The 13,957-nt window shown below is 44.7% G+C and overlaps 1 protein-coding gene across 2 annotated transcripts in view; it reads left to right on the forward strand.

Moving 5' to 3' along the window:
• LSAMP (limbic system associated membrane protein) overlaps positions 1-13,957 on the forward strand; it is a 578,168-nt gene that overhangs the window by 539,926 nt on the left and 24,285 nt on the right. Inside the window, exon 7 of one of the 2 annotated variants that reach the window (XM_056858454.1) lies at positions 1,944-1,979. The exons of the other annotated variant lie outside the window; for it this stretch is intronic. Coding sequence (XP_056714432.1) covers positions 1,944-1,979 — 36 coding nt within the window. The remainder of the gene's footprint in view (positions 1-1,943; positions 1,980-13,957) is intronic. 2 annotated transcript variants of the gene reach the window in all.

The following is a 13,957-nucleotide window of genomic DNA, read 5'->3' on the forward strand; positions in this document are numbered from 1 at the left end:
AGAAATGTTTTAACCTGTGATGAGTTTCATGCAGGTCCCACATGCTCAGCTCGGGGATCTGACATATATTAAATCTGCAAGCAAAGTTACTTTTTAGACTTTAGGGTTCTGTTGAAACAAGCAACAGTTAAACTCCAGTCGAGCATGAGCCTAGTGTGTGGTTGTGCTTAGGTGACCTCTCACACCTCCCATCTCCCTCCTCGGATGTTCTGGTGAACTGGAACTTGATCCAGTGCTAGAAGAGGAGTGCGAGAAGATCAAGTGCTAGAAGAGGAGTCAGCTGGAAGGAGTCACAGGCATGTGCTGGTACAGCAACCAAACTGATTGGAGGTTTGTGTCATGACACCTGAATGCAGCCTGTGGTTTCTAATGTAGTACATACACATTTACTTAAGTTTATGGTGTTAATATCAGATATATGTACCAAGTCTTTATATACCTCTCGAGTTGGGGCCTGGAGTTCCTCTGGAGGAAATAGCAGCTTCAGAAGGTGAAAATTAGGGCATCTGATCCTTGTTTTGCTCCTCAACCTCCTCAGGCACTGCCCCCAAACTCCAGGAAATTTTCCAAGCCAAAGTTGGTAACCCTACAGTTAAACTGACATATCATTCAGAATTATGGCACATGGAAGGAAGCAAGCTGCTTGAGAATCCAGACTGCTGTCATCCTGCATTCTCTCTGAAATTTTTGTTGAATTCTCTCCCTACTAGAGGTGTGCAGCTGGATATTGCTGACCCAATAGGATGCCTGATATTTAGAGTATTGGGTCAGGTCAGCAATATATGACATCACTGCTCTCTCACTCTCTGACATGATTCTCGGTTCTGATATTATTTGTTAGGGAAATAGCATCAAAGAGAATGGCCTCCCCAGTCCAGAAGCCAGGTCTATCCCCAAAAGAAAATAATGTCCTTTAACATTTTAGGCACCAAGTCTCAGCTCTCTGGCTTTCTGATATGATAACAGTATTCCCGATATTTAATTATTATGATAAGCAGCATGCCCTTCCCATCTTCCCAATATGAGACAAATGATCATTTTTAACCTGCATACCCTTTCTCCTTACCCCAGTTTCCTTGTCTGTAATAATGGGGCATTGAAAGTTAAGTGCTTCCAGCTAACTTGTGAGAAGGGATGTCAAGCCATCCTGGAATTGTACATCGGTATGGCATTCATATAACTAACACTTCAGCTGTACTTTTTTGGAAGTTTGCAGCCTAACTAAATTCTTTCCTACTATGGAAGTTAAATGGAAACAGCTGCAAAGTGGTGAGTAAAATATACATTGGTTACTGTTTTGAAAGCCCCTGTTGTTTTAGGAGTTCCTGCTACAAGAACTACAAAAATACAATATTGCTTAATAGTGTCGTATGGCAACAAGATTTAAAAGTGAGTCCTTTGCGCTTCTTAACCTTCAGCAAACATTACAACTTGTTAGAGTTCCAGAAAATTCACTTTTTACAAAGAAGGCTATGATGGGGGGGGCATTTTTGGGAGGGGGGGCATTCAGATTGTATGTAAAAGCATGTCAAATTTTGTTTGCTGGTTCCAGCTCAACATCAGCATCAATGTGTAATGCAAATTCCATTGGAAAACAAACCGGGCAAAAGAAACAGCCAAACACTAGACAGGAAGATATTGATATGTTGGTACTTGGAAGCTGGGTCATGCTCTTCAAGCACAGTCAGTCTACTGCAGGCTGTGTGTTTCCCTTTACATTCTGTATGCTGTTTATTCAGCTGTGACTCCTCCAGATGGTTCTTCACCTCCCCGTTCCAATATGTGGCTTCACCCACTTAGCTGCACTGGGATTAAAAAAAAACATTCTTTAGAATCAAAGCAATTTCAGGTCGGGAGACCCTTCAGGTTTGTAACAGCTGCTTGTGGATGTAACAATTGCATGTTGCTTATTGTCTTGTTCTGTTCTTTTTCTCACTCCTTAGAGAAAATATTGCCCACACTCCCCAATCCTTTTTCAGGTCAGTATATGCTTTATGTCACGGTAGCTTTTTTGAGCTGGGTCATTCTCCATCAATTTAATAAGTAAGATGAACCAGGGAAGAGAAAACAGTTTAGACACAGTTTAAAAAGAAGACCCCCCCACACCGACCCCCCCCCCACACACACATCTACCTTCTGATTGTTTTGGTCCTTATTTACCCACTCCAGTGCTGACAAACTGAATTGTTTCTCAAACCACTGGTTTTAGCAGCATGTCATCTTCAGTCTGAAGTAACTCAGAGCATTCTGGGCTCTTCTTTTCTTCTTGCCTCCTTCATCTAACAGTTCTATAGGGAAAGATGAATGCATCAGGGAAACAGCTTCTAAATCAGCCTGACATGGGCCAAGTGATTGGCATGGGGCTACTGAAGCTAACCAGGGCTTGCCTTGAATGATAGACCGTTGGGAGTCCCATGTGAATTGCACAGTGGCTCCCTACACAGCTAAGAAGATCTCTTTCTAATCATGACCATTGCAAGCTGCAGACAATGCAGAGAGATCACAGTATTTTATCAGTATATGCTGTATGAAGATGTACAATCTCTCCACTTGTCCATACCAGAAAATTCAGAGTAAAGGTCACTAATCTCAAAGCAGTCGACCTTGGTGACTCCAACAGCTGAGCTGTTTATTTAACTTCCCTGTAGCACATGTGCTAGAACATTGTGCTTTTTGAAAGGATAACACAGAACTCCCACTTGTGGGTTATTTTAATATTGGAGTGCTTCCAATGCAACAAGTTTAATATGAAGGGGAATGTGTTTTCATATACAGTACAGCCTTGATTTGGGGATTCAATGGTCAACAGAACAAGCTGATACCAAAGACAAATACTAGCATACAACACAGTGACAAAAATGACTTATTAAGCAAGACAATTAGGGCCTATATCCCCTTGCAGAGGAATCCATAAATGTTGGTCTACTTAAAGCAGGAAGTGATCTAAAGATTGTATGAAGACTTTTTTTACGCTATTTTACGCTTCCAGGTATCATTTTGCATTTTTTCTTCCATTACCACTGGTTGGTTTTGGAAATATGGCTCAGTGATAGAAATTGATCACTGATGTAACACAGCTGATTCAGAATCAAATATTGGTTCCGGGTTTCCAGGTGTTTGTTCCAAAGATGCTCACTTGCTTTAATAACAAAGCCTCTAAAAGGCTGAAATGTGGTTTCAACCAGAGGCTACAACTGGTTAAAATGAAGGCAAATCAACAAATACAATTAAAGGAAAGCACATGCAAAATCAAGCTACTAATAAAATAAACCCTGAGCAGTTATTGGCAAATAACATTCAAGGAAGGCAATAAAGTAGGCCGTTGGGAGACTAGAATTAGAAAAATAAATCCAATTAAAGATGATTATCATATGAAGTAGAAATGAAAATGTACACAGATACAAAATAACATTTTAAAGGGTTGCTTTGGGTTTAAGTTTGGCAGTTCTAAATTATTTATTGAGCTCATGAGATAAAGTGGGATAAAAATCAAATAAACAACATTTGAATTGTAGTTTTATTCAAGACAAAGGTTTACACTGAAATTCATAGCTCATGTCTCTTTTTTAAAAAATCCACCACATGTAAGGAAATGTAAATTTAAACAAATGTGTCATGGATCGGTGTTTGGTTTTTTCCAGATAAATTATACAGCAAATATGCAAATGTCCAGGGAAAATTATTTGTGCTTCACTTCCATTGAAACTGATGGGACAAGTAGATGAGCCTTAAGAGTGCCATCCTATGTGCTTCAGTGGACAGGAGGGTGTCAATCTGTTTAGGATGACACTGTAACTGAAGACCATTTGGTTTCAATCAGGCGAAATCATGAATAACTTTCCATGGACTGGAACATACTAAGTGAAGATTTCTTTACTGGTTGCTCAAACTATCAACAATAGTGCCAAGAAATATATTTGCATCTACAAATGTAGAACTTTGGCCTCTCTGCCCATGGTTTGCTTGGTTCTTCGTCTGATATTTATAACCTGTCAGTAGGATATGGACTGTGAAGTATTCCATCCTTTGGTTAATTTTCCATGATTTTGAGTCACATATTTGTGAAGCTGCATCCCAGCCTTCCTTCAGTGCATCCAGAGCGACTGCGAGGAATTCACTGAGCAAAAACGCCATTTTAATATGTCAAACCTTATTGCTGTGCCAAATGCTTCCAGCAGTTTCTTTGCCATGGACAATTAGCACAGGTATTGGTGCTTTACTAACTGTTTGCTCTGCCTTTGCAATTCACCTTTGATAGAGCCTTGGGGAAAAATTTTACCATATCCTTTAACTGCATAGACATGGTTTCTATTCACAGCCATCAGTGGCATTCTCTGAAATCCTGGTTGTGTAATCCTTGATCTCTAAGGCCTGTGGTGAAAGGTTTGTTGTTTACTTCTCTAAAATATGAATCTACAGATTCTAACCACTGAGGAATTACAGAAAAGTTTATTAGTGAACTGCCTGGATATTAAAACCATGACATCATTTCTGAGAATTTCTGGTTTACTTGCTATTAAAGGCCAGTATCCTCAGTGTAAAAAAGGTAAAGGTAGTCCCCTGTGCAACCACCAGGTCATTCCTGACCCATGGGGTGAAGTCACAACCCAATGTTTGCTAGGAAGACTTTGTTTATGGGGTGGTTTGCCAGTGCCTTCCCCAGTCATCTTCCCTTTACCCCCAGCAAGCTGGGTACTCATTTTACCGACCTCGGAAGGATGGAAGGCTGAGTCAACCTTGAGCTGGCTACCTGAAGCAAACTTCCATTGGGATTGAACTCAGGTCGTGAGCAGAGCTTGGACTGCAGTTTACCATTCTGCACCACGGGGCTCAATATCCTCAGTGTATTATTCCCAAAATACGTTCTTCTTTATTATATTCCAGTGTCACCATTAAAAAGTTAACATAATAAGGGCACCGGAGCTAAAAAAAGATGGGCTATTGAGATGTTAAAATTAGAATTGCCAACAGACCTGGAGAAAAATATTCGCTCTCTGTAACAGAGGCTTAATGGGATGTCATTTACCAGGTGTTATTATTTACCTCTGTGCCATATAAAGCTTCAACTTTCCACTTCGACACATTAAGCCTCTGTTAAAGGAACAGGACATTTTTCTCCAGGCCTGCTAGCAACTCTAGTTAAAATAATATGTACATGCCATCACTATTAGAAAAGGGCAAGAGTCCAGTAGCACCTTAAAGACTAACAAAAATATGCCATCACTATGTTTCCTTGGGGTGCTTGCTACTGAGGTCACAGTATTAGCCATGGAAAATGTTTTTATAGCAATAAATAGAGCTATGCATTTTTTCAATTAATTTCGCATTCAGGTTAAATGGACCCAATTTTTTTTAGAGAAACCCCGAAATAAGCTGAATACCTATACCAGTAAATGGGTATTTTGGCAAATTCGGGCCCATTATATTCTATAGAAATTTTTTTCAAAGCTCATGTGGGGGCATTTTTTGAGGTAGAGTTACAAAATTTTCATGGTAGCTGCAAGGGACTCTCCTTGCATGAACCCCAAAGTTTGGTAAAGTTTTGGACAGGTGGTCCAATTTTATGGGTCCCCGAAGGGGTTGCCCCCATTCTCCATAGGAAACCATTGTAAAACTCTACCTCAAAAAATCCCCCCCCGAGTTCCTTAAAAAAAAAATCCCACAGCAAAAAGCCTTGGGAAAGCAAAAGCCGAAAAAAGCCGCATACCTATTCAGCTTTGTCGGTGATTAGCTGTCCAGCTTAGGCTTGATTCTGTGTTTCAATATTTGGCCGAAAATAAATCTGGAAGAAGCCGAAATGCCTTTTTTCGGGTTTATTTTCGGTTTGGTAACCCAATATGCACAGCCCTAGTAATAAGGTTACTGAGAGTTTTGTAGATCGCAGTGTTAAGGGGTTCCTTAGAGTCTGCCTAAGAACACTTTCACAGGAATAAATTCCATTGGATAAAATGAGACTTATTTCTGAGTTGACCTTCTTAGAATTGCTTCCTTTGTGTTTTCCCCATGGGCTATAAGATTTAGGGTACTTCTACATGAGATTTCTAACATTCCGGTTTCTGAGTCCTGGGAAGGCATCGCCCCAAACAAGGAGGCCCCAGGCCTTAAGGGGCCAATGAGTATGGGTGAGTGTGTTCCATGTAAAAGCACTGTTAACCTTGTAAGGACTGAATGAGCACAAATAGCTTTGAATTATCCCCAAATGCCCCAGGTACATGCACCTGCAGTGATGGCAGGGCATGTTTTAAACCTGCATTGCACTGGGGCCAAGAGACAGGTGTCATACTTTAATAAATACTACATATCACTATCAAAGAATTAACTAGGTTCAACCAACCAATCAAAGCTATTTATATCTGAAGAAGTGAGCTGTGACTCACAAAAGCTCATACCCTGCCAGAAATGCTGTTAGTCCTTAAGGGGCGACTGGACTCTTGCTCTTTTCTATTGCAATGAAAGCCAGCTCTGCTCTTGAATGACGTCCCATTTACTTACTGTAGTCCTACCGACCCTTTGAGAGTTCATCCACACTGACTAACCTTTCTGTCCCTGGCATCTGTCCCTGACATAGTCTCCTCTGTCCCTAGCATACAGAATGGACCTCTGGCTTACAGATGAAGGTCAGTAGCTACTTAGGCCCCCTTTCATTTCTATAGAGGCAGCAGCAGAATTGTGGTAGGACTGCATTTAAAATGAGATAATCACTGTTTTCCTGAATGAGACATATAGACAAAATGAGTGAGTCCAAGTAAATGAAGGTGGTAGATGGGGAGGGGGAGAATAATAGTTTCCTTTCCATAAAGAAGACACTGATTGGAGAATGACCCTGCATTGACTGTAGATTGTAGCTAGTCTTCTCTTAGATATAGTCATCATAGCTTGTACTAACACCTTCACTGGGGGGAAGGGACTGGTGGGGAGATTGGGACAAAGTGTGATTGATCATTTGGAGCCAGTAGTCCAGAAAGATGAGCACTCTTTTTAATGATGTTGCATTCTTAACAAGGATTTCTGTTGGTCAAGCCTACCTCTGTGAATGGAACCACTTGTTCCAGCCTGCTTTTCCTTTGTTTCTTCAACAGTTGAACTATTCACAGTTGACTTTGTGTCTGCAGGAAACAGGATATCTCATGAAAGGACCAAATTACATGTCAGATGTACTGCTTTTCCTTTGAAAAGTGCTAGGTCTCAAAAGGCATATTTAGAGTCAGTTTATAAAACTGCTCATAAGCATAATACAGTGAAAGACATTCCATATATGTCTGTAGGTATAGACGAATCTAGGGAGTAAAGCACATATTTGGCCATGAAAACAAACGTGGTATTTCCACTATGTCTAAAGACATCTAAAGAAGAAAATTGATAGTAAATGAAAACCCAGGGGGACATGCTGGTAACCATTGTCTTGTTATGGCAAATTTTCCATAGCACTTTGTTTAAAAGCAGAAGAATTTAAAGAACAGTTTACAAGTTTGGTTCAGACATTTTGGACTCAGTAAACTCAACCCAAAAAGGAGATGGAAAAATTAATGGATGAAGAAGGACCATTCTGTTACATATTGATGCACAGTGTATCTTGCCCAGATGCATCCGTCATATGCAGTGGGGCCAAGACGTATACCACTGTATGCATCTACACACTTCACTGGCTGGAAATCAAGTCACAGGGTTGGATCCCATATTAATTCCATGCATAGAAGGGCAATTTCCTTCCTCCTGATTCCAAAATGCACCCTGAAATGTACTCTGTGGTACATATTAGTATTATGCTGTCCCAGCTAAAGTGCAACGGAACATTTGTGTAGCTTCCAGAAAGTGCAAAGAAACAGGAGGAACCAGCGAGCAGCAGGATTGACACTATAAAAAGTCTCTTGGTTTAGCTCATCCTTTCTTTGTACAGCTTATAACTCTTTACTACCTTAAACCCATTTTTTCCCGAATACATGTTTCACCTGGCCAACAATTATGCTATGTGTCATGACCTCCCTGCCACCCGCACACAGATACACACATACACAAATTCTTTGCTCGTGGCAGATGGTTCATTTGTGCTGATTTACACAAGCAGAACTCTGTTCACAAATGTAGAATGAGAGACATTCTGTATATGTCTGTAGATATAGATAAGATTAGGGAGTAAAGCACATATTTGGCCATTAAATCCTGGGTGTCATTTCTCCTATTTCTAATGATATCTAGTTTCTGAGTATCTGTGCACCAGCAGTAAATAGTCTGTAATTTTTGCTTGTGGTGAAGGACTCAGGTGACCCAGGCATTGTGAGCAGGGTGTTGCCATAAGGAAGGAGGGAGAATGAGTCCAGCAGAGTGACAAGAAAAGCTCTCTAAAGACCTACAGAGTAATCTAGACCATAAAGGCCTTTGAGAATGTCCAGGCCTGGCAGATTTTGATAAACTACAGATTAGCTGAAATATATAGAGGATATATTAAAATCTGATTCACCAGTGGGTATCAAAGGTTTGGGTGGAATCTATAAGTCAGTTAAACAAACCACCCTCAAAGGACTCAGGATAATATACAAGATTCTTTCCTCCTGTGTTTTATTCTCTCAAAAACCCTGTATGGTAAATTAGGTTGAGGGTCAGTCACTGACCCAAAGTACCCTTCTGAACTTCATATCAGAGTGGAGATTTGAACCTGGGTCTCTATAGTGCTGGTATGACAGTCTAATCACTGCCCTAAAAAATGACATGCCCATTTATGTTTTTTCATTTATAGGCTTGCCCACACAAAATACATCTTTGTCACATCGGCAAGCCGGTGTGGTGTAATGGATGGAGCATGTCTGGACTTTGACTGAGTAAACCCATTCAGAAATGAAGCTCACTGGGCTATCTTCTGCCAGTCAAAGTCTATTCTGTAGGCTGTCGCACAATTTCTTTCCTGTTCTTCTTCCAAGGAGCTTTGGTGTAACCCGTCTCATCGGGCACTTAAAATGATGACACAGGATAATCCCAGGCAGAGCAAGGTGAGCTCAGTACCACCCAGATGACAAGACATTGTTGACTGAGTGCAGTAATCTCCCCACACACATACAAATAAATGATATTAATCAACGTAAAGTACTTAATGTCAATTTTTTTACGATCAAGTCACAGCTGACTTATGGCGATCCCATTGGGTTTTCAAGGCAATAAACCAACAGAGGTGGTTTGCCATTGCCTGCCTCTTTTTAGGGACCCTGGACATTTTTCGTCATCTCCCATCCAAATACCAATTAGGGTCAACCCTGCTTAGCTTGGAAGAACTGATGAGATCAGGCCAGCCTGGGCTATCCACGTCAGGGACGATGTCCATAAATTTGCACAAATCCTTAAGTAGTATATATATAGAGAGACACCCTCCACATATACTCCACATTGGAAAGGAACATTCAGTTTGGGAGAGCCAGCGTGGTGTAGTGGTTAAGAGCGGTGGTTTGGAGCAGTGGAGTCTGATCTGGAGAACCGGGTTTGATTCCCCACTCCTCCACATGAGTGGCAGAGGCTGATCTGGTGAACTAGATTTGTTTCCCCACTCCTACACACGAAGCCAGCTGGGTGACCTTGGGCAAGTCACAGCTCTCTCAGCCTCACCCACCTCACAGGGTGTCTGTTGTGGGGAGGGGAAGGGAAAGGTGATTGTAAGCCAGTTTGATTCTGCCTTAAGTGGTAGAGAAAGTCGGCATATAAAAACCAACTCTTCTTCTTTAAGGTTTGAACTGAATTAAGGTTTGAACTGAATTCTTCTTCTTCTTCTTCTAGATAAATACCTAAATAAACAGAATCAAGAAGTTTCTCAAAGAGCCAACTTCTCTTTCTTTCTCTCTCCTCTCTCCTCACTGTGTTCCCTTTCACATAATCATTTTATATTCTAGCACCGAAGTTGGCCAAATCTTTGGATAATTAAATCTGGTGACTGGAGCTGTGAACAGGCAAGACAAACTTGAAAAGAGCCCCAGGTTTGCAGAAAAATGTGAAATCTAAAAAAAGCCCAAAATGATAAAAGGAGTGCATGTCACTTTAAACAACAGATTCCCTCAGTGGCTGTTGCTAGGCAACCACAGCATTCCAAGGCTTGGTTCTATCAGTAAAAGACGGGGGCGGGGGGTGTCCCTTTCCAGGCCTGTTTTGGCCTTTGAAGGAGGAATCATTAGGACCAGGCCTGCCTAGGGTTTTCAGCTCCAGGATGGGACATTCCTAGAAATTCTGTGGTAGTGTCTGAGGAGGGAATGGTTTGGGGAGGTAAGAGGTATCAGCAGAGTACAATGCCATAGAGTCCACCCTATAAAGCAGCTGTTTTCTTAAAGGGAGCAGATCTCTGTCGTCTGGAGTTCAGTTGTAATTCTGGTAGATCTCCAGATATCACCTGGAGACTGACATCCCTAGGCCTGGAAGCAACCTCTGGGTGACTTAATACCACCCAACTTCCATGACTCAACTAGGCCTGGCTGCTTGCTACTGTTCAACAGCAGCTACCCTATGAAAGCCAGTGTGATATAGCAGTTAGAGCTTCACAGTAGGGTCTGGGAGACCCAAGTTTGAATGCCCATCTTGCTGCGGAAGGTCACTGGGTTATTTTGGACCAGTCACATACTTTCAGCCTAACCTACCTCACAGGGGTATTGTGCAGATAAAAAGGAGGAGAGGAGAATGATGTAAGCTGCTTCAGTACTCACTGTGAAGAATAGTTGGTTTTTATATGTCAACTTTCTTTACCACTTAAGGGAGACTCAAAGCGACTTACAATCACCTTCCCTTCCCCTCCCCACAACAGACATCCTGTGAGGTAGGTGGGGCTGAGAGAGCTCTAACAGAGCTGTGACTAGTCCAAGGTCACCCAGCTGGCTTCATGTGTAGGAGTGGGGAAACTAGCCCAGTTCATGAGATTAGCATCCGCCGCTCATGTGGAGGAGTGGGGAATCAAACCCAGTTCTCCAGATTAGAGTCCACCACTCCAAACCACAACTCTTAACCACTACAGCATGCTGGAGAAAGGTGGGACATAAATGAAGTAAATAAATAAAATAAATATAGCTGAAGTTGGGAGGCAGAAAAAAGTAGGTTGGTGAAAGGCTGAGAAGGACAGAATGAAGTAGAGAAAGGGCAGAGGATATGAGGGTTGCTGGGGGAGAGAAAGAGAAATAGTACAGGGAGGGTGATATAGAGCAGGGGTGGGGAACCTCCGGCCCGCGAGATCATTTTACGCGGCCCGCCTGCCAAGGCCGGGAGCTCTAGGGAGATAGCTGTTGCTAGCCAGGCCCTCCGCTCGGCACTTCGGTTTTGCTGGCAGGCGGGAGCGCAGGCGCACAAAACTCAAGACGGGGGAGTTTCTCTCAAGTCTCCCCGCTTCCTGTTCCCTGCTTCCTGTTCCTAGAGAGACAGACAAAACATGTGCCTGGCCGGGCTGGTTCTCTCGGCAGCCCAACTGCCTGAAGGTCCTGGGGCGCCCGAACCTCGTGCCGCCATCTCCCCCCTTGCCGGCCTGCCACTGGCCGCACTGCGCCCCTCCACCAGCTCAGTGGACTCCTATGCACCCCCCCCCCACTCTCGCGGGCTCTCCGGCCATGCAGTCCTTGATCCTTCCTCCCTCTCCAAGCTCGCCTGTGACCCGTGCGGCGGGGCAATCCCCCGGCCGCAATCCCAAACTGCGGCTTGAATTTGCTGGGGCGCCCAAAGCGCGTGCCGCCTCCTCCCCCCTCGCTGGTTGCGCGCTGGCCGTGCCCCGGCCTGAATTTGCTGGGCTGCCCCAAGCGCCTGCCGCCGTCTCCCCCCTCTCCAGTTGCGCGCTGGCCGCGCCCTGGCCTGAATTTGCTGGGGCGCCCGAAGCGCGTGCCGCCGCCTCCCCCTCACCGGTTGCATGCTGGCCGCACCACGGCCTGAATTTGCTGGGCTGACCGAAGCGCCTGCTGCCATCTCCCCCCTCGCCCGTTGCGCGCTGGCTGCGCCCCGGCCTGAATTTGCTGGGGCGCCCGAAGCGCCTGCCGCCGCCTCCCCCCTCGCCAGTTGCGCACTGGCCGCACCACGGCCTGAATTTGCTGAGGCGCCTGAAGCGCGTGCCGCCGCCTCCCCCATCGCTGGCCTACACGCTGACCGCGCCGCGGCTTGAACCCCTCACTCTCCCCCGAGGCCAACAGGTAAAGCAGGCTCTCTGGCCATGCCATCCCCGAACCTTCCTTCCCCTCCCAGCTCGCCTGTGACCCATGTGGCGGGGCGATCCCCTGGCCACAACCCTGCTGGGGCACCCGAAACTCATGCTGCCATCTCCCCCCTTCCCCCCCTGCTTGACCCGATGGAAAAATCTTTGGACTTGACACTGTGTGCATATTGAAATGGTCTCAATCTTAGGCTGCAGCCACATTGGGACTTCATATGGATTGTTTCATTGCAGTACAAACCTTGTATAGGACATTTAGATTTGCACATATAGGATGTTAGTGTATGGTTATTGGATTTGTATGCATGTATATCTTTTGATATGAGAAGGTCTGCATTGTGGCCATTCTATGTTTAATTAAATTCAAGTTTAATTAATTAAATATAGTGCTCTAATTTTTAAGCTGATAATTTTGTGCGGCCCCCGAATGATATTATAAATATCGAAATGGCCCTTGGCAAAAAAAAGGTTCCCCACCCCTGATATAGAGGAAAGTGAGGTATCACCTCACAATTCCTTGAGGGTTCCCTACAATGCATGTGGGCCTGGCCCAGTAGCCAGAACCACACAACTGGGCCATAGTTTTCCTAGATATAGGCTGCCAGGAAAGGGAAAGAGGGGCAGATAAAGGTAGTTTGGCAGTTGAGTGGTGAGGAGGAGATAGGGTTGCCAACTCTATGTAAGGAAATACCTAGAGGACACATTGCAGGACAATGACTCAGCTCAAATCCAACTCCCTTCTGACTATATATATTACTCTTCCAACACACTTTGACACTGAGAGACACTGTCGTTCAGTGTTAGTCCTCTGAAGATGCCTGCCACAGCTGCTGGCAGGAAAGAAAATACCAAGACCACGGTCACACAGCCCGGATAACCTACAAGAACTGAAATACCTAGAGATTTGGGGGTAGAGCATGGAGAGGGTGGGGTTTGAGGGGGGAGGGACCTCTGAGGGTTATAATGCCATAGACTCCACACCCCTAAAGCAGCCATTTATTCTAGGGTAACTAAGTTTGCCAACCTCAAGGTGGGGGGTGGAGATCACCCGGAATTACAATTAACAGAGATCAGTTCCTCTGGAGAAAATGGCTCCTTTGGAGGGGAGACTCTATGGCATTATACCCTATTGAGGTTGCTTCCCTCCCCCATTGCCTTCCAAGGCTCCACTTCCAAATCTCCAGGAATTTCCCAACGTGTAGCTGGCCACCTGCCCTGATCTGGATGGCCCAGGCTAGCCTGATCTCGTCAGATCTCAGAAGCTAGGCAGGGTCAGCCCTGGTTAGTATTTGGATGGGAGACCACCAAGGAATACCAGGGTTGCTGTGCAGAGGAAGGCACTGGCAAACCACCTCTGTTAGTCTCTTGCCATGAAAACCCCAAAAGGGGTCGCCATAAGTCGGCTGCGACTTGACAGCACTTTACACTAGGGCTGTCAATTCGGTTCGGTCCGAACTGAAAATCAACCGAATTTCCCCTGATTCGGTGATTTTCTGTTCGGACGGATCCGAACTCAAAACTGGCGGGCAACCGGGGGGGGGCGAATTCAGCGAGTTCGGGAGTTCGCGAATAAATTCGGCAAATTCGGCCCCCCTTCAGGGGAGCCCGCTGAAAGGCGCGGGCTGCCCTTTAAACTGATCTGAGCCTCCCAGCTGGGAGGCGCAGGTCAGTTTAAAGGGCAGCCCGCCCCCCTTCAGCGGGCTCCGCTGGAGAGGCGCGGGCTGCCCTTTAAACTGACCTGCACCTCCCAGCTGGGAGGCTCAGATCAGTTTAAAGGGCAGCCCGAGCCTCTTCAGCGGAGCCCGC

Source organism: Euleptes europaea, chromosome 12 (genome assembly GCF_029931775.1).
Source record: "Euleptes europaea isolate rEulEur1 chromosome 12, rEulEur1.hap1, whole genome shotgun sequence".
Taxonomy (NCBI): domain Eukaryota; kingdom Metazoa; phylum Chordata; class Lepidosauria; order Squamata; family Sphaerodactylidae; genus Euleptes; species Euleptes europaea.